Below are 21,998 nucleotides of genomic sequence, written 5' to 3'. Positions count from 1 at the left end.
CAATAAAGGTGATTTATTTGGAGATTATTATCTGTTTGATCGAGTTGCATTACCACCTGTACCATTTCGAACTAAACTGGTTTAACCAGTCACAGATACTTTCCTATGACTTGCTCTCTGAAAAGTTCCACAGACAAAGACGAAACTTAAACTCATATTTTGCTTAAGCTTCGTTTAATTTACACGTTGATCGAACCACCATTTACTGTTGATTGATCGATTTGACTGATTGAACCATTAATCATCGTGATATTTTCAGCTTCAAATTAGATGGACAAATTTATCACAAAATCAATTTAGTAACACATGCATCACAGACCTCTGAGGGTGATTTTAATCTCATTCATATGGTAAAATGTACTGTTCAGACCCCGATGAAGCTGCTAAAGAAAACGTTGTACATCCCTTAAATTATGGGGTTGCTTGTACCCAACTAGATCGCTTAAAAGAAAATTGCGAGACACAAACAACTATGCTAAAGGTTATAGGAAAATACGAGAAGTGGAGGATGATTTAAATCAGCTATCTTGCTTCACTGGGGCAACAGCCTCGGATAGAAGACAATTGACATTGAGAATCAATATATAGCCTATACTCTTGAAAACGGCTCCATGTTTTTTCGGGAAAATTGGTTTCTTGCGATATTCACGCATTAAAAAAACCATCTAGATAGGTCAGAAGTCTGAGAAAATTCGTTAAGAGCCTTAATTTTGGTTTTATCCAAATGAAGTCATGTAGTAAAAATTACAATGGCATTATGCAGGTAAGAAAATTACATTGACGTAATGTACGTCATGACATCAAAAATTACAATGACGCTATGCACGTGAAAATTTTTTAATGACGTCAGGTATGTCATGACATTATATAACGTCATTCTTCTTATATATTATACCTGAGTTTCCAGATGTAGTCAGTTATTTATTCAAGACAATGTCTAAAGGGAGACCCAAAAACGAAAATTTGCAGTTGCAGTTACTATAAATGATGATTTTGTGGAACCAACACCTAAATAGCGAAAATAGTAGGCCTAACAAAACCACACTGCCTTTCCATCGCAAACATCAAAAACAAGAAGAACAATAGAGAATTATTTTCGTAAGATGGAAATCTAATTTGAATGAATATTTCGGCCCTATGCCCAAGAGCCAAAATATTCGGCCCTTCTTCGGCTGTCTTTCATTTCAATTTGCCTTGTTTCATCTCACTTTATTTATCAGTCCTGGTTGAACTTTGCTGAAGTAAGGATGCTGGTGCTGTTTTAAAAAATTCTCATTTTAGTTTTATTGGTCGTATGTTGTTGTAAGTTTTTCTTCTTTTATACATTTATGTCTTGCTGAGGACGGCCCTTGGACATAGGACCGAAAAATTCATTCAAATTAGATTTCCACTGTCTTAGGTAAAGAATTCCTTATTGTTCTTCTTGTTTTTGATGTTTGTAACCAACACCTAAACTATCAAACGTGATAAGATGTGAAAATAGACAACCTAGACCATCATTTATGATAACACCAATACGGGCAGCTAAAGAAAAGGCCATTGCTAAAGTATCTGATGTAATCAAAATCCAAAAACATGTCGAAAATGAAAATTAACAGCAAACACACGTGCGGTTACAAGATAAATAAAAACGAGAATTAGAGTGTATAAAAAATGAAAATGAACATAAAAGACACGGGCGGTTAGAAGATATGCAAAAACAACGGTTAGAGTGTATCAAAAATGATAAAGAAGACTAAGATGTACGCGGTTAGAAGATAAACAAAAACGAGAATTAGAGTGTATGAAAAATGAAAATAAACAGCAAAGACACGGGTAGTTAGAAGATATGCGAAAACGACAATTAGAGCGTATCAAAAATAAAAGAGAAGAGCAAAGATGCACGCGGTTAGAATATAAACGAAAACGAGAATTAGAGCTTGTCGAAATGAAAATGAAGATCAAAGACACAAGCGGTTAGAAGAACAGCGGTGTTGTAATCTTCGATACCAACAACGTGTGGCACAAAACCAAGTGCATACGTATAAAAATGCCATAAACTCAGTAAATGTTATATATAAGTAAAGGTAAAACAAAGATAATTCATTTGGAGATTGCTGCTTGCATGGTCAAATTGCATTGTCACCACCTCAATTTCCAAATGAATTGGTTTTCCTTTTTTTAGGACGACACTTGCTTTCTGAAGAGTTTCATAAACGTTTTTGAAACTTGAACTTGTATTCTGCTCTAGCTTCATTCAACTTAAGCGATGATGAAACCATAAATAGTTCGGAATATATTTAGCTTTAAAGTAGCTGGACAAATTTATCACAAAATCAATTTAGCGGCAGATGTGTCACAGTCAACTGAAGGTGAAATTGAGCGCCCTTCATGTGCACAAATTTTCTTTTTAGACCCCCAATGAAGCTGTTGAGGAACACCTCGCACATCCCTTAAATTATGGGATCTCTCGTGATCTAATAAATTTCTTGGAAGGAATATTGAGAGATTCAAACGACTATGCCAAAGGTTACGAAAAAATGTGAGAAGTGGAGGATGATGCAAATCAACTTGCTGTTTCATTTGGGACAACAGCCTCCAAACGTGCAGCTTATTTTTGCTTTGCCAGATGGTTTAGATAATGAACGGTTTAATCCTCTTGCATGTAATGAAGTATGCGCTGACTATAGTTTTCCACCAAATGAAATAGTTGTAAAACAACGTGGCAAAACTCTTGTCATTTTAAAAAATACCAACCATCGTGTGGATCCCATTACCTACCCAATGTTGTATCCAGCTGGAGCTTCAGAATGGTTAAGGGGAATGCTGCTTTAAACACCTTATGTAAGGCGTTCACATATAACACAGCTTGAATTAGCAAGGAATCGTATTGTTGTTTGATCTGAACATGCAAAAAGCCTTTCTGTGCAAGCTGTAACAGCGAATCTTTGTAGGATTGGTTTTAATACTTTGCATTTTGGTGGAATACTTTTCCAACAGTACCTCGTTGATACCGTTATTCGTGTTGAGCGCGATCGTATTGATTGGATAAAATTTAACCACAAAACTTTTTTGGGTGAAAACTACGTAGGTTTTACACGACTTCTTAAAGACTCAGCCTCAAAACAAGATGCATTCGTTGGTGAAAAGGTTATACTACTGTTATCATTCATCAGATCAACACGCTATTTTACTGAACATTTTGAAGACGCCTTGGCTATTGTTCGTCGCCTTTGACCCCCAGATTTCTTTATAACTGTGACTTGCAATCCTGATTGGCCTGAATTTAAAGAAGCAGCAACTATTAAATTTGATGATAACTCTATTATAGAACAGTCCCCTCAAGGTTATCCCGCTTTCATTACTAGAATTGCTAAACTGACATTTGACGTTATAATCATTGATACTGATAAGGATCAGACATTTGGAAAGGTGGCAGCACATGTGTATGCGATTGAATTTCAAAATGGGGGCTAACACATATGCATATGCTATTGATCATGATTCCAAAGGATCAAATCCATGATCCAGTTGAAATTGATGATCTTATTTCAGCTGAAATTCCAAATTCTAATGATCCATTATTAAGAGAATTAGTCTTAAAGTGGATGATTCATAATCCGTGTGGGAACTTAAACCCAAATGCGAGTTGTATGATTAATAAAAATTTAAAATTCCAGTACCAATTCGGTTTTCCAAAGCAGTACATTTTAGTCACATCTCTAGCGGATGCCGAAACACCAAAGTGTCGACGTCGTTATGCACCCAAATTAGAGGAAATGAGTAGAAAAGAATTTTCACATCACCGTGCTGTTTATCGAAAAGATTCTAGTAGTCGTCGAATTACTCGTGATAATGGTCATGTTGCCACATATAATCCTCATATACTTAAAAAATATCAATGTCACATAAATGTCAAATATGTAGGAATTATACGTCCGGTAAAGCATCTATATAAATACATCTACAAGGGACATGATTGTGCTTCAATAAAGATTGTCGAAAATAAACGGTGCATGGTTTACAATGAAACTGAAACGTATGTGAACGTACACTGCATTACACCAACTGAAGCATACTGGAGACTATGTAGTTATGATATTCAGAAAAAGACCCATGTCGTTCAACGTTTAAATGTTCATTTGCCAGGACATTATCTAATGCAAAATATCAGCCACAGCCAAGCCCAAGATGATTTGGCAGATATTGGACAACAAGGCCCAATGTTGGAAGCGTATTTAGAACACAACAACGCGTTTAAATAAATGAAAAAGAAGGAATTTCTCTGTTATTGGGAAACACCTGAACGCTATAGATGGAATCGCAATACCAGTACATGGGAACAAAGAATCCGTCAATTGCGTGTCATTGGACGAATTCACAACATAAATTTTGTGGTTTTTTCCGAGTGTTTCTGTTTGCGAGTACTTTTGTATCCTGTGAAGAATACAAAAAGTTTTGAAGGCCTTAAAACAGTTGATAACGTTGTATATTCCACATACAAAAAGCATGCCTGCCTCATGGCTTTGAATTCGAGGATAAACAGTGGTTTAAGGTCTAGAAGAAACGGCACAGTCCAAAATGCCTTCTGTAATACGAATACTCTTCACGTAGATTCTTGTTTTTGGTAATCCTGCAGATCCAAATGCTCTTTGGGAAAGATTCAAAAATCAGTTGGCAGAGGATATCATTCGGCATGCAAGACGATATAATTTATCTGAAGATCTTGCAGTAAAGCGTGCATATCGTATTATTGCATCAAAGCTAAATATGATGGCAATAGAAGGTCGAAATTTTAGTTTTTGGGTGAAACGATTCGGCATGGAAAACATTGAGACCTATGAAAATGACCAAAGCTTGGAATTTCTAAATCTAGTGAGTCAGCTGTTACTGGGAATAAAATATATCGGCTACTGCAAGGAAAACGGCTTGAAATTGTTGACAATATCTTACAGGCTGTCAATGATCCTAATTATTTTGGAAAAAAAAATAGTTTTTCATAGATGGACCACGTGGTACCGGTAAAACATTTGTTTGTAAGACCTTGTATCACATTCTGTGTGGATAAAAGTACAAAGTACAATGTATGGCTTATACAGGAATAGCAGCAACTTTACTGCCATTTGGACTGACAGTATACAAGACCTTCGGCTTGGAAGCTCCACTTTCCTCAGATTCTGTTTCATGTATGACATGGTTCAAGCAGAGGTTTAGAATTACCTCAAGTAGATGTTTTCCTACTTGACGAAGCACCCATACTTCCCAAGTATGGCTTACAAAATATGGATCAGTTGTTGCCGTCTAATGCAAATCCAAACCTACTATTTGGTGGTAAAATTTTAGGTTCTGAAAGTCTTTCCCAGTTCAAACCCGAAGCAACCGCAATGAAACACTCGATTTACCAATAAAAAAAAGTCATCTTTGGAAGAATTTCAAACATGTTTCCTTTGAGAAAAATATAGTGGTCGATCCTGAACAGGAAGCATTTGCAAAGTACGTCCTAGAACTGGGAAATGGACTTCTTTCTAGAAATGAACTTAATGAAATTGAATTACCGGAGGATATAATTTCTAGTGGTACTTTAATAGAGAAAGTACCTGGAGAATGTTTGTCTAAACAAAGTTTCCATTTAATGAATGACCGAGTTATTTTAGCTTCAATCAACAAAGAAGTTAGTAAAATAAATGCAAAAATTGTCGATCACCTTCCAGGAGATTACAAATCGCATAAAAGTTATGATTCTGTAAAAAAAAAAATAAAGAAAAGGGAGGAATTGAATTTACTCCAGAATTCCTCAATTCAATTGAAACATCAGATTTACCACCACATGACTTAAAAATAAAGAAAAATACGATACTTATTCTTATGCGTTATTAGCTTTTTCATATGGGGTGTGTAACGGAATCTATATTATTGCTCCCGTGTTTTGTAACAATAAAGTTAAGTGGTAAGTGTAAGTGCTGGGGGAGAGTAAGAAAAGGAAGGTAACGAATCTCTAGTTAGGGTGGACTCTAGTAAAGATCAACTTAAATGTACTGTTCAAAGACATCAATTTCCACTTCGACCTGCATTTGCCATGACTATACGTAATTCGCAAGGGCAAACTTTTGAATTTGTTGGCGCTGACCTTAGTACTCCAGTTTTAATTATGGATTGTTGTACGTTTAATTTTCTCGTGTGTAAAGACAACGTAGCTTAAAAGTTCTGCTACCACCTAAAAATGAACGAAGAACACAAAACAAAGGGTGGAAGGAATCCCTGACAACTACCGATGGAATGTATTATTGTTAGTGATATTTCTTTTTTGATCACCAATGCCTACCATACCTTTGTTAAAAAAAATAAAGGTTCGGCTATATGTATTTCATAATGACGAAAGACAAGCTATGGTAAAACGAACCAAACAAATTGAAAATGATAGCGATGATTATTAGTTTTTGGATTTTGATAGGGATAAGGTCATCAATGCTTACCATACCTTTGAAAATCAAAAACCTGGACTAGATAAAGCGTTGGAAGAAAAAGAAATTTTGTCCCTCTGCCTGAGCAATCAAAAGAAATAAAGGTTGGGCGATATGTCTTTCATAATGTCAAAAGACAAGCCGAGGCATGAAAAGTTTTTGTCCCACCACCTGAACAGTTAAAAGAAACAACGGTACGGCGATATGTCTTTCATAATGACGAAAGACAAGCCCATGCAAAAGTTAAAGGTCCAATAAAAAAAAACTAATTTTACAAAGGCACTATTTCTAATTTAAGGTCCATTTGGACGTAATTACATCTCAAAAAGGCTCAAATTGTCTGCGTTTACAAGACAAGCGAAAGCAAAAATCCATATTTAGAAGCCTGCCGCTTGCCGAGACCCGGCGGCGAAGCCACCGCCGGGTCTTGGCGGTATAAACATATATACTTACTATATATATACCATATATATATATATATATATATTACTTACATATATATATATATATATATATATATATATATATATATATATATATATATATATATATATATATATATATATATATATATATATATATATATATATATATATATATATATATATATATATATATATATATATATATATATATATATATATATATATATATATATATATATATATATATATATATATATATATATATATATATTATTTGAAAAAAATACGTTTTCTAAAGAGTTAAAGAGGCTGAGTCACAAGTTCGAACCTTAAAACGTACAGGGATTAGGAAGTAAAGTTGGGGGGATGCCGCCCCCCAAACCCCCGCTTTTGCAGCCTCTTTTGTTAAAGTTTTTTAAGTCCTGTAACCTGCAATCAGTTGGTCGTACCAACAGGAATGAAACTGTTTCAATGGCATTTTTTTAAATCTTCAGAGAATTTGGCAATGACAACTCAGTCTGTTACAGTTGTAACTACAAACTTGTCTCTGTGCAAGGTATAGTTATCTATTTAGTGTGATTATGTGTGATGGAAAAATAGATGAACCTGAACCTACCTGAACCTAAACTGCTTGTTTATGCTGAGCCCTTCTTCTGTTCCCTGTTTTTTTTTGTTCAAAATTGTTAAGTTCATCACATTATAGCTTGTTATCGGTTAGGGAAAAATCTCCTGTAAAAAATCCAGCAAACAGGCTCAGTACTGTTTCTAATCAAAGAGATGCAATAGGATGTTCTTACGGTAAAAAATTCAAGCAGACTTCGTTCGTGTTGCAAAGTATTTCTTTGCAAGGGAAAAAGTGGGGGTTGAGGAGGCGGAAGACCCCCCACTGTACCTCCTAATCCCTGTACGTTTTAAGGTTCGAACTTGTGACTCAGCCTCTTTAACTCTTTAGAAAACGTATTTTTTTTCAAATAATTTCTGCAATTTTTTGTTCAGTTTATTACTTATTATTGCTTGACTAACTGATAGCTGATCGTTTCAGGAGTTAAAGTTGGGGGGCTGCCGCCCCCAAACCCCCCGCTTTTGAAAATTCTTGTGTTAAGGCTTTTAATTCCTGAATGCTCAAATCAAATGCACAGTAAGATTTTCTTCTTTCAACTTTTCTTCGAGCATGCAGGTATACGGCATGTTATTAAAGCAGTGGAGACTTACTTGTAAGCTGAAGGTTAACTCTGATATTCTCCTGGAGACGTATGTTGAGCCTTAGGATTTAATTTATTGGATTTAAAAAAGAAACGGAGTTTCTTTTTTAAACTTTAAATTTAAGATATATTACTTTAAAGTTAATATTTAAAAAAGTTACTCTGGAAGGGAATCGAACCCCTGTATTCCGTATGACAGAGAGGAATGGTAACCTCTGTACTATCAGAGACTCTTGTTGAGTTGTTCTTATTGGCTCGGCAACAGAAAAAACCCAACGGATTTTTTGTCGAAGTCTCTGCAATCTATTTTCGACGCAAGCAAATACAAAGTAAGATTTTCGTTTTTCGACAAAAAAAATTCTGGGAAAGAGCTGGAATTTTTGAAAGCTTGCAGTCGGTCTTGTCAGGTTAAGAGGACTATTTTTATCTAATTTAATAATGAAATACCTTGCTTTCATGAATGTCAAAAATTAACATAGCCTTTTATAGGAAAACGAGGTTTTTCGTAAATGTAAATTCGGTGGATAATTTTTCGGTCTGAAAATATAAGTAGGCCCTAACAGGTCCAATTCCGGTTTGAAAGAGTCCTCATTCACCCGGATCCGTTGCCAACTGTGGCCTATAGGCGTGGCTGATAAAAAAAAAATTTATAAACATTAAGTGGCTATATTTTTTTTTTTGGAAAACAGGGAAGGAGTGATCGGATTGAGCTGAAATTTTGAGAATAAGCTTCCAGGCCCTAGGGAAGCTTATCCTCTAAATTTAAGCCCTATCGGACAACGTTAAAGGGGGGCTGTGGTGGGAGGGTCGAAACTTCCGGCCCACTTTCCCTCATGAAGATAAAGACGGAGGGGGGGTGAAACTTTGCATGTTTCTTAGTTTGAGCCTAGGCTACAAAATGCGATCACCGCCGTCTCTTTGCGACCGCTAGGACCGGAAATCGCTTAACATTGTGGTGGGTCGCCTCTTTAAAGAGGCACAAGCGTGCCTCCTAGATATATATATATATATATATATATATATATATATATATATATATATATATATATATATATATATATATATATATATATATATATATATATATATATATATATATATATATATATATATATATATATATATATATATTTATATATATATATATATATATATATATATATATATATATATATATATATATATATATATATATATATATATATATATATATATATATATATATATATATATATATATATATATATATATATATATTCAATTATCTAGATTTTCAATTAGATACCAAATACCATTTATTTAAGATAAATATAGGTTGAAAGACGAAATTCAAATTGAGTTATTTCGGTAAATATCAGTTCTAAAGAAGAAATATTAAAACTATGTTAACTGTGATGGTGGAAGAGAAATTTTTTATTATTATTCTTTTTTTTATATATATATTTGTTACTCATGTTGGGATAGCCTTCCATGCCAGCGTTTGTTTTCTTTATGTTCTGTTCTGTTCTGTTTTTTTTTTTTTTTTTTTTTTTTAACCAGGTTTTTTTTCTTTCTCTCTATTCGTTATATTGAGATAATAATTTTTTTTGTGTTTTTATTATTATTAATACCCAATTTCACAAGCTCTGGTCTCTGTTGGGGGTATATGTTTTTTGTTATGTTGAATTAATCAAATAAAACAGTAATGTTGTGTGGAGGGCAATTCTATTGTCTACAAATATTTAACCTCGGATGTAACTTTTCTTTTTTTCTTTTTTGATTTTTTTTACTTTTTTTTAGTTCAGCTGTTAGAAGATGACTCGCTTTGCGGCTGCTGTGTTGAGTGTAATTCTCTTGTATACGAATACTTAACTTCGTATGCTGCTTTTCCTGGGTACGGGTATTCAAACGCCCCCCTCCCTTTTAAAATTGCAGCGCAAAAAAAGGATTCAAAATATACAAAATCAGAATACGTAAGGTAAGACAAATCTGTGTTATATTAAGTAACAATTCTTTTTAGTCAGAGGTGGTTGAACTAAAACAGTAGGTGGTCGAAGGTAGGCCATATATAGTCGAGTGGAGAGAGGCTAGTGGTCATTATCAGAAAATAGGACCCATAACCATTATTTCATGCGGAAACGTAAATTAATTTCGACCACTTACTGCCAAGCCACTTCTATTTTAAATATATTTATCTGCCTAATATAAAACTGAATCTAAACCATCAAGGGCACCTGGAAAATTTTCCAGGGGGGGGGGGGGGCAGACGCCAACATAGTAGTGGTGGTTGGGTGACACGGAATATATATCTCAGGACTTTTTTCGTTAGAATAAGTTGGTTCTTAAATACTTTTAGGGAAAAACTAACAAATAAAAGGAGCAATCAAATTGTATGCACAATGAAACAAAAAATAGTAAATTTTAAGCGACAAGTATTCCTAGCAAAAAGATCAATTTATTTGATCAATAATATATTTAATTATTATGCCTTTAATCTTAAGAGAAATTCAAATTCAAACCAAAATTACAGAAAGATTTATTGTTTCCGAAGATTATAACAGATGTAGACTTTTTCTTGTGCAATTTTCTACGCCTTAGAATAGTTTACAGAAGGAGTAAAGATACTCAAAAATCATCCTGCCTACATAGATACCAGGTTTGGATTTTGTAATGGCCATGTACAATATACCTCTCTCATAACAGGACAATTCTCCCCCTCGAACTTAAATCCCTTATATATTCATACATTAAAAAAAAAAAAAAAATAGCGAAAGCAAACCAAAATTTAAACTTACCATCGAGCTGTCAAATTGACCCTCTTTCTTTTTATTGTCCTAGTCAACTAAAAAAAAGAGAAGAGGTTCAAAAAAATTTCCGTCACAAGAGAATCTTATGAAGTAGTTTGTGATTTAAAAAAAAAAAAACTGGAAGTAAAAAGTGACTTGGATCAATATTCACCAAAACTAAAAATGGAATTCTCATGAAAATTGCTACACCGGCAGTATTGGCTTTTTGTGCTGATTCTAAATATATAAAACTCTTTCAGTTTATTGTCACCCAATCAACACCAAAAATCTGAGAAAATATGCCTGATTTTTTATAAAAGAAAGAAGCACCATCCCCAAAAAAGCAAGCGATTTTATTTAAAATCCCCTTTATTAGATACATTACATCAGAGAACCCTACCGTAGAGGTTTCAAGCTTCAATCTTCAAAATGTGGAATTTTGCTTGTTATCAGAAGAAACATCGTCGATGCATGTTTATTTGTTTTGTTTTTTTCCCAGGGGTGATAGTATGAAACTGAAGGTCCAAGATAATTGGGAGTGAGCTCATTCAGACGTAAACTTTTAAGCTCTTTTTTAAGTTACCATATAGATTGGGCCAGGGGAAAGTCTTGTTTTCTGCCATTTTAGGGCACCAAACTACGACTTCGCCCCGAAGAAGACGAATTTGTAATCAATTTAAGATTCTGAAAAGCTAATTAATTTAAAAGTATCAATAATCATATTTTAGGCTTCCCAGTTGCAAAAGAAGTAATGCCACATGGTGGCAGTACTGGATTCAACCAAGTTAATTCGCTTTATTTGTAATGAAATTAGGCTACGTTCGGTGATCTGTAAATGCGTATCAGCTATAATGAGGGGGAGTGAGTCATTTTTTAGATGGGGGTAGGGTAGATTCCTAAGAAGTGCATTTTAATGGAAAAAATGCTTACTCTTCATGAGGCTTCAGAAAAATATTGAAAGAGGTAGAGGGAGTAGAAATTAATTAAAATGTTTCAGAGGTGGAGAAGACAAATCAGGTTATCAACAGTCCGCCAGGAAATTTGGGGAGGGGGGGCAAATACTGCTAGGAACTTAGTTTTCAGAAATTTTAAACGGTAATATTTTTCTTTTTCTATTTATATGAAGTACTTAAAAGTATTTGAACAAATGCATGCAATGTATTTATCGATAAGAAAATCCTATTGTAGAGGTTGTAATGGCTTCAGTTTATGCAGAAGATCAAAAGCCTCACAGAATTTCCTTCCCTACAAACAATAATACTCCTTTTCATCCAGCCCAAATTCCTTAGTAGTAATATTAACAAGGACTTTTTACCAAAATTACTATTCATCGCCAACTTTTTAAGTATATTCAAATTTTATCCAAAATTGAAATCGCTAATTTAAACGTAAAACGGTACTAATAAACATACATTTATTTATCTATACATTTTAAAAGCAACTAACCAGGGAGGGACCAGTACCTCAAGTTATATCTTGGTTAGGCCTGGGTATGATTTGGAAAAAAAAACAGGAATTAAATAAAAAAAGAGCTTGTCAACTTTAAGCAAGGAACAGATTTAAAACCTATTTGAACAGATTATTCTTTATATGAAGGGGACTGGCTCCTTCTTAGCTCCTTACTCTTTACTGTGAATTTTGGCTTTTTTACAATTTTTAAAAAATATTTGTTATTGGGAAAAAAGATTTTTCAAAGCGCTAAAAAACTTTTGTTTAATGAGCAAGGTGTTGAGAAGAGAGAAGTTCCCCTTATATATAGAGTAATTTATATAAATTGTTTTTTTTAGTTTTAAACGTGCTCCTTATCATAGTTGAAAAACGTTTTGTATTTGTTTAATTACATTTCATGAAACTTCGAAGTTTTATGAATACTATACTTTTGGTAACGCAGAAAAAACGATCGATATTTCACTAGTCTCTGTTTGGATTTTGATGGGTAATCAAACAGTGCACGGTAACGCACTGTGAGTAGGGACGACCTGGCTCAATAGTAGCTGAAACTCTAAAAAAACGAAAGTTTGATACCAATAGATATATCAAAAGAATTGTCTGATTATGCTGATTCCAAATAAGTAAGTTTCATTAAGTTTAATGTTACTCTTCAAAAGCTACGAACCGGAGAATTTTTTTTTTTTTTGAAAAAAGGGGGAAGATCCCCTTGAAGTCATAGAATATTATTGAAAATCACACCGTCAGATTCAGCGTATCAAAGAACCCTACTGTAGAGTAGCAAATATACGCAAAAATGTGGTATTTTGTAATTTTTGCCAGAAGAATGATCACGGATGCTTGTTTATTTGTTATTTTTTCCCCATGGACGATCGTATCGACCCAGTGGGCCTAAAACGTCGGGAGAGGGCATATTCTAACGGAAATGAAAAGTTATAGTGCCATTTTTAGTGCCCAAAAAATTGGAGGGCAACTAGGCCCCCTCCCACTCCACTTTTTTTCAAAAATCATCCGATCAAAATGTTGAGATACCTTTTTTGTTCATCATAGTTGAAAGGCCCAATAACTATGTAAAATAGACCCCTAGAACCCCTGCGAAAAGCTTTTTAAGCTATAAAATTTGCCCATTATTTTATTTGTTATTGGGAAGTATGCATACATTTTTTGGGTGGGGAGGGGAGGATGAACTTTTTGCCGGGAGGATTTTGCACTGGGAGAATTTTCCATTAAAACTCAAGTTTCCAGGGGGAGAACTTCTTAGGAGAAATTTTACATTGGGTGAATTTGCCAGAATTCCTATACTAAATTTCTTTATACGTTTTACTTTTTCTTTACCAATTCAATTTTACGCGTGGAGATGTTAAGGGGTAAATTTTCACCAGGACTGAATTGTCCAGGACATACTTCTGTGGGGAAGGAGATTTTTCCGTGGAGGAGGAGCCAGGTATCCTGGCGTTATTTAAAAACGATCAGAAATTAAATAAAAAACCAAGTTTTTTCAACTGAAAGTAAGGAGCAACATTAAAACTTAAATTATTACGTATATGAGCCTCCTCAACACCTTGCTCCTTAAGGTAAAGTGTAAATTTGTCCCAATTCATCAAAAATGACTGCTGAATCGCAAGAGTCATTTAATTAGAACAATAAGTAATTTTTTTTTTTTTAAGTGCCGAAGAACTGTAGCGTGAAGAGTGAGGTGTTGAGGAGGGGGGCAAACCCCTCATATACGTAATAATTTTCTGTTCGTTTTGAATTTTCAAAGTTAGAGACAAACATTTTTCTAAAGGCAATGGAAAAAGTATGGCAATTAAAGTAAAAGTAAATAAAAATGAAAACTGTAAATAATTACAATAAAATAGACAAAAACAATAGCCTACTTACAAAAAATTAAATATAAACTCCCATCATTCAGTTCTGCTGAGCAATGCCGAAGAGATGGATGAATATCATAGGCAGCGCAACACAGCTACCTATGATGCCCTTAGAAATAACGATGTGGGCACAATATATTATTTATTTTTGGTTCTTGATCTTAGACCAGGGCACTTTGTATCGAAGGAGTTGTCGTAGAAACTTCAAAAATTGCTCATTCGATTGGAAATTGGAGTGGCTTGTGCCCTTTTTAATAGTCGAAACTGATTGGAAGGAACTAACAGCGCTTCCACGCCGACCATTTCCCCAAACGCACCCAATCAAAATTTTGAGATAGCCATTTTGTTCAGCGTCGTTGATTTCCAGATAGAAATTATGTTTTTGAGGAGGACACTCCCCCATAGCTCTCAGAGCAAGGGTTTTAAGTTATACCCTGGGGGCATATAAGGTTTTTATAGAAAACTTTGCCGTAGCAACTTCAAAAAGGGCTCATTCGATTGGAAATTCAAAGGGATAGTGCCCTTTTTAATAGTCGAATGTGATTGGAGGGCAACTAACCCCCATGTCACGACCACCTATTCCCCAAACACATACAATTAAAATTTTGATAAAGCTAGTATGTTCAACGTAGTTTCAAGTTCTGTACATTAGGTCTTCAAGGGTAACAACCCCTCCCTCCCACAGCTCTCATGACAAGGACTGTAAGTTTTCCCTTTGGTGTATATAAGGCCTCTTATAGAAAGTGTTGTCTTAGAAGCTTCAAAAAGGGCTCATTTGATTCAAAATTGAAATGGCTAGTGCCCTTTTTAATAGTCGAAAGTGATTAGAGAGGAACTAACCCCCATCTCACACCCACCTTTTCCCCAAACACGTCAAAATATTGAGAGGCATTTTGTTCAAAGTAGTTGAAAGATAAGCAAATTATGTCTAAGAGGAAGACACTCCCCCCACAGCCCTCAGGGTAAGGGTTGTGGTATGCCTTGGGGGCACATGAGGTTTTTATTGAAAGTTTTGTCGTAGAAACTTGAAAAAGGACTCATTCGATTGGAGATTCAAAGGGCTAGTGCCCTTTTTAATAGTCGAAAGTGATTTGAGTGCAACTAACCCCCCTCTCACGCCCACCTTTTCCCCAAACACATCCAATCAATTTTGAGATAGCAGTTTACTTCAACGTAGTTGAAATTTTTGCCAATTTGGTCTTTGAGGATGACACCCCCCCCCCCGGCCCTCAGGACAAGGGATGTAAGTTATGCTCTAGGGGCATATAAGGTTTTTATTGAAAGCTTTGTCGTAGAAACTTCAAAAAGGCATAATTTGATTGGAAATTGAAACGGCCAGTGCCCTTTTTAATAGTCGAAAGTGATTGGATGGTAAGTAACCCCCTTCTGACAGAGGAGATTAGGGGGAGGGGGGTTTGGACCCCCCCCCCCCGAAAAAAAAAATTTGTCTGACTCGTAAAAACGTAACAAAAATGGATATAAACATATTTTGTATGCTTTTATTAGGTTTTTTTGTGTAACCCCCAACCCCGAATTTTTTTTTAGTAAAACACCCTCCGAAAAAAAATTTTGGGTACGGCCTTGGTCCCATGAACAAAAATCTAAAAATTCAAAGAAAAAAATAGTTCAAATTTCCTCTTTTTTAATTAAATTTGGATGACTTACGTTGTTTATAGTTTTATATTGTGACTTTTATGCTTATTGTGAATGCTATTTTGATTGTTATTTGAATTCAAAGGCTCCAAGTAAAATTCCATATCCAGTTAATATAGTTTTACAAATTGTTAGCTACAAATATTAGCTAGTTAACACTATTGTTTTCTAGTTCACAGAACGTTATTAAGCAATTTGTTTTCAAAAACTGAGACATTAGAAACTGACCTCTCGACGTAGGGAATGGAAAAATGGGTTTTACCAGTGATTCGACCTCGGGTGACTTTTTGGTTACAACAAGGTAGTAGTTGTTATATTGAGCGTAATAAAAAAGGAAGGTAATTTTACTGAATTCAAGATTTCTATTCTTTTACTTTCATTTGAATTTAAGGAATAATTTGGCAAGAATACAAATCAATTGGGCACAGCAGAAAGTTTTTGGGAGAAAGCGAAGTGTTCGTTTCACATGGGAAGACCTGGTTGGTAAGGTTTCTAACAATCTATAACTTTAAACTTTCACTGATAAGACAGTAATGGCTTGAAACAATCTGAATTCAGTCAAATATGCAATTTTTTTCTGGTTTGCCTACGTTTTCCTTTTATATTGTTTAAATTATTATAAATAAATCCATTATTTAGAGCTAGTACTAAAAACTAAGATAACTAAATAGATTGCTAAAATGAAATGTTTTTGGTCAGCCACTTAAATTTTTTGTACTTAAATGAAATAGACTTTTTTTACGTTTTCTTATGTGGATATAAAAAAGTCTCTACAGTTAATGCTGCATTCAGGGGCGTCGTTTGGGGGTGGCAAGGGGGACAGTTGTCCCCCCAATGATGTGAAGAAAAAAATTATTATACATCCCATGGCCTTTGACTATCCGGATATGGACCCCTCTTTCCACCCCCCCCCCAAATAAAAATGCTGGTGATTCTCCTCTGGCTGCATTCATAACTTTTTATACGATCTAACAAAAAAGACAAAAACTATGAAAACTAATTTCGTTTCCCAGTAAAGTGCCAATGCCATCGCAGTGTTTAGACAGGTTTGAGAGGTTCAGAGAAAAGCGAAGCAAAAGAAGCAGATATTTTGATGGAAGTTGATGCTACATTAGATTAATAAAACTAAATTGATACCTTCCTCAGTATCTGGATATAAATTATCTACAATTTCAATCCATATTTTAAGTTTTAACATGTTATATCCAAAAACCCTTTAAAACACTTTTTATTTTAGCAGACCAAAAATAAAAAAACCAGCCTGTAGTGGAAACGGGGGGGGGGAGGTTGAAGGCAACACCACAATCATTTTTGATAGTGCTTGTTCCTTTAAAGATTGGCTTGATCGTTCGGAGAAATTTTTATTCGTATCTTACTTCAGCTCTTCTTTCATACAAATAGAAGGGGTGATCAAAGTTTTTTTGGAAATTGCGCATCTGGTATTTTGCTTTTGGACTTTATATTTAGTGACAATTTGTCTAAACTTACAAATCGTGCTTAGAAAAAAGAGCTTACTCTCAGGCTCCTATACTGGTTCCTCAGAACATACCCGAGACCAATTATTTATTGAAAATTACTGCTTGATAAGAACTACTTTAGAAATTAGAAGTAACTTATGAAATATAAAGAGTTAAATTGTGTATTTTTTTAGGGGTACATAATAACTTGACCTATGTTATAAGTAGATAATTCTGAAAAAAAGTCAAATGATATAAAGTGCGAAATAAGTGTTTATTACCATTTAGATTAGTATATTTATTTTATCACTTTAGATCCTCATGATTTCTGATGATTTACTCACAAGAAGCTTAAGTGGAAGTGGATATAGATATTTAGGCCAGGTTTGCAGTGAGTTCGACCAAAATTTATCAAAAATCGCAAACAACGATTCTTTCTCTTGGCGATGGAAATATTTACCCTAAATTTCCATTCAATAATGGAAACTTTGGCTGTATAAACTTGCAAGTGACGATCGGTTTAAATTTTTATCCATCGTTTGGGTCAATCCTTAGGGGCTAAATTAAATATCTCGATTTCTCGAATATATCGTTTATAAACCATAATTGGTAGTAAGTAACCATAATTGGCTGTTGGTATGATTGTTTGCTTTCTTAGGGGCTTTTCATCATTACATTAAAACAATAGTTCAATAATAACTTTGTTTTATGAGTTGGTTTTGACGCCAAGTTTAATTTCATAGTTGACGTAATAGCGTTGACTTAGTAAACTGTGATTCCCCCTGTTTGTTTTCCCGACCTCATTATGTAAAATAGGTAATCTTAAAAGCCGAGGAGGGCTCATTTGGTCATGATGACAGCCATGACCGACCAGAGGGGAGCCAGACATTTTTTTCTCTCCGTAATGAAGGCAATTTATTCTGTGGTAAAGTAATTTTAAAAGTGATTCGAGGAGCGGACGTGAATTCAGATCACATCTTGATAATAGCCGAAGTGAGAATTAAACTGAAAGCTCAGAAATCGAAAACCAACACCACAACACATAAACAGTTCGACACTGATAAGCAGAAAGATCGTGATATCCGCAGAAGCTTCTGCATATCAATACATAACAAATTTGAAGCGTTAAACCTGCTCGATGAACGTGAAGACTCTAGTGTTAAAAACATATGGACCTCAGTGAAAAGTCCATACCATGACGTCGCTAAGGCCAGCCTTGGCTTCAAGATTAGAAAGAAAGAAAAATGGATATCGGATGACACCTGGAAATGTATCAGTCAACGCGAGGAGACCTAGACGCTTATCCTAAACACGTTGAGCCCTGAACAAAAAGCCCAGTTACAGCTCCGTTACAAAGAAGAGGATAAGGCGGTTAAAAGAAGTGCAGGGAAAGACAAAAGAAAAAATATCGAGGAAAAAGCAGCCCTTGCAGAAGAAGCTGCTAAGAAAGGAGACTCGAAAATGGTGTGTCGACTAACCAATGAGATAGTCGGAAAGAAAACAATCCGAACATCTCTTGCAAAAGATGGAAATTTGGACGTAATCTCGAATCCACAGAAAGCTGACGAGAGATAGGCCTCGCATTTCGAGAAAGTCTTAAATAGACTCAGACCTGACGATCCAGAAATAGTACCTGACAAACTGTTTTTACAAATTGACATAAGTGCTGACCCCCCAAGCACTGAAGAAGTGACGACTGCTGTGAAAAGGCTGAAAAATGGACGGGCACCTGGAGTAGATGGGATCACGGCGGATATGCTGAAGGCATCCCTTCGTGCCTGCATAACCGTTTGGACTGCTCTCCTAGTGGACATCTGGAATAGTAAAAAGTTCAAAGAGACTGGACCAAAGGTATACTAGTAAAACTCTTCAAGAAAGACGATGCGCTAGTCTGTAACAACTGGAGGGCCATGAACCTAACATCTATGCCTAGCAAAATACTAGCCACAGTCATACTAGAACGCCTAAGAACAGCCCTAGATTCACACCTCAGAGAAGAGCAACACGGGTTCCGACCTGGTAGGTCTTGTGTCAGACCTGGTCAGACCTTATTTTCATTCTAAGGCTGATGATGGAAGAGTCAAGAGAATGGAACAAAAAGATGTACCTGCTCTTCATTGATTTTGAAAAGGCGTTCGATTCTATCGACCAAGATACTTTATGGAAGATTCTAAATTATTATGGAGTACCTGATAAACTAGTCAAAATAATAATGGCACTTTATGAAGATAGTGAATGCTGCGTTCGCACAGAAAATGGGGACACGTGTTTCTTCAAGATAGTGTCTTGATTCAAACAAGGTTGTTTACTATCCCCGCTCCTGTTTGTCATTGTAATGGACTATATTCTACGGCAGTCTTCAGGCTGTGGAGTGAAGATTAGAGCCGGCAAATCTCGGATCTGGACTTCGCTGATGAAGTTGTTCTTCTCGAAGAAGCGAAACAGCGACTGCAGCTGCTACTTGACGCCATAGATAAAAAGGCCTAGAAAGTGGGACTTGCGGTGAATGTCAGTAAGACAAAGAGCATGGCCACATCTGACCCCCTGATGCTAAAATGCAAAGGTAAAGCAATTGACCAGGTCACAGAATTTAAGTATCTTGGGAGCTGGATGAATATGATGGTGAAATAGCTAATGAAATTAAGAGGAGAATTGGACAGGCGACATCGGCTTTTAATAAATTGGAACCAGTTTGGTGCAGTAGTAAATACTCTCTGCGCTTAAAGCTAAGACTCCTAAATAGCAGTGATATGTCCATCCTTCTCTATGCTAGAGAATGCTGGAAATTAAACTTCCAACTGGAGAAACGTGTCTTAGCTTTTGAGAACATGTGCCTTAGAAGGATCCTCAACATATCGTGGCAGGAAAAGGTCACCAACATAGAAGTCCGTCGGCGAACCAGTCACCCATTAGTTACTGACCTCTTGATGCGTAGGACATGGACGTATCTAGGTCACGTCCTTCGTATGGCAGAGGATCGACTCCCAAAAACAATATATGAGTGGCGCCTCGAGAGGAGGTGGAAAAGAGGTCGACAAAGACACACCCTACGACGGCAGTACGACCGGGACCTGAGAAGTGCGGAGCTGTCTCTTCAACCACAGTGGGAGGATTTCACGGCTGAAGCTGAGTTCCTAGATGTCTGGCGAGGCTTCGTAGACGCCCTATGAGCTATTCCTGGCTCAGGAGGATCTAAGGTCTAAGGTAAATAATGATATTAAGGTTGTAGTGTGAAGTTGTAGTTGATGCCTTATTGCTCCCTTTATAGGGGAGATAACTATGGTCCTAAGCTAAATAACTTTGGTAGCGTTTCAGGCTTTGGTCACAGTCAGGCTGTGACCTGAATAATTGGGCGTACCAGCTGGGATTATTCGAGGGGACTAAGATATGATTGTATAGAGGTTGGCTGTTACACAATGCTTTTATTCAGCTAACAAACAAAGATACAGGGTCTGACAATATATAATCCGCTATGACTAGTTGTCCCAGGGAATCAACAATTATAAGAATACTATGGTAAGATACAATATAATAAGACACTTGAACAGTTACGATATTTGACATATAATCCAAGGTATTTCCATGATAAACGGACCAGAGGTCTTTCCAACATAAAATTAGTATAAGGGTCCCCGTTCCCATAAAATGTATCTTTTACACATAGCATCAACCACATCTTATCAGGGCCCACTGACGCACATAGCTAGGAAGGGGTGATTTCTTAATTTCCTATTAAGCATACACATACCAGGATGTGTTCTATATCTTAATAAAAAGTGGTATTTCCAAAATTTTGTATTTGTGTCTTAATGTTTCTACTAAAATCCATATTTGACTTAATTATACAGCGTCACCACAATTCCATATCACTTGAAAAGTAATTATATTAATGAATGATTGTATATATCAAAATTAAGTCAGCGGTGTTGTCTTATGAGCTGCAAAGTTTTCTAATTACTTTTTTTCTTCTACTCTTTTTCTAGTAGAAAATCCTAGCCACATATTTATGCAAGTAAGGTTAAGAATTGTTTCTAGGACATGTCATCTAATTTTCTTTTTTTTTTCATTGTTTTAAAGATTACAGTGCTAGACCATTAAATTTCAATGTATGTGTTTAAAGTCTTTTGAAGTATAATTTTTAAGTTTACATCTCATTCTAAGCCTTGAGTTTACATTTAAAACGAATTCAAAATTGTTCTTTGATACTTTTCAAGTAATATGAACAATAACTATGTCTATTAACTATTTCTATGAATAAAATAGTATTCAATTTTTTCTTGGTGGCTTGAGAGGTAAAATTTAATAAAATTAAAGACATAACAGGCAAAATTTGGTAGACTATATTCTCTGGAACTGGGGACGGCACACCAAATTGCCACTTCAACATAAACCACAACAGAATACAAATTCCAAGGATACTGATCATGTTTTAATTAGTGCTCCTATTATAATATAATTGATAATCATAACCAACATAACCCATTTATAATCAATGTATTTTCAGTGTGCTATTACAATATCGCAACAATATGAATTTTTCATGCTTAGATTCTATGGAATATCATATCATATAATTACTATTGTTTTCCTTTTTAGCGTCCATTGGTGGTTTACTTGGCTTCGGAACAGGGTTCAGTCTACTTAGTGGATTTGAAATCGTGTATTTTTTGTTTATCAGATTGACTATACGATTATTGTATTCTTCAAAATCTTAAAATTTCAGAATAAAGGTTCAT

At 35.3% G+C, this 21,998-nt stretch overlaps 1 protein-coding gene across 7 annotated transcripts in view; it reads left to right on the top strand.

Annotated features, from left to right (window-relative positions):
• LOC148942297 (pickpocket protein 28-like) overlaps positions 1 to 21,998 on the top strand; it is a 171,897-nt gene extending 149,899 nt beyond the window's left edge. For 6 of the 7 annotated variants that reach the window (XM_089103145.1, XM_089103146.1, XM_089103147.1 and 3 more), the window contains 3 exons: positions 9,847 to 10,024; positions 16,197 to 16,288; positions 21,859 to 21,998. In XM_089103145.1, coding sequence (XP_088959271.1) covers positions 9,847 to 10,024; positions 16,197 to 16,288; positions 21,859 to 21,977 — 389 coding nt within the window. In that variant the 3' untranslated portion in view covers positions 21,978 to 21,998. The remainder of the gene's footprint in view (positions 1 to 9,846; positions 10,025 to 16,196; positions 16,289 to 21,858) is intronic. The other variant, XM_089103144.1, reaches the window with a different exon arrangement.

This window comes from Artemia sp. Qi Xiang Cuo, chromosome 17, assembly GCF_049724085.1.
Source record: "Artemia sp. Qi Xiang Cuo chromosome 17, ASM4972408v1, whole genome shotgun sequence".
Classification (NCBI taxonomy): Eukaryota; Metazoa; Arthropoda; class Branchiopoda; order Anostraca; family Artemiidae; genus Artemia; species Artemia sp. Qi Xiang Cuo.
Note: the sequence above shows the minus strand (reverse complement) of the source record. Positions and strands in the feature narration are given on the sequence as shown.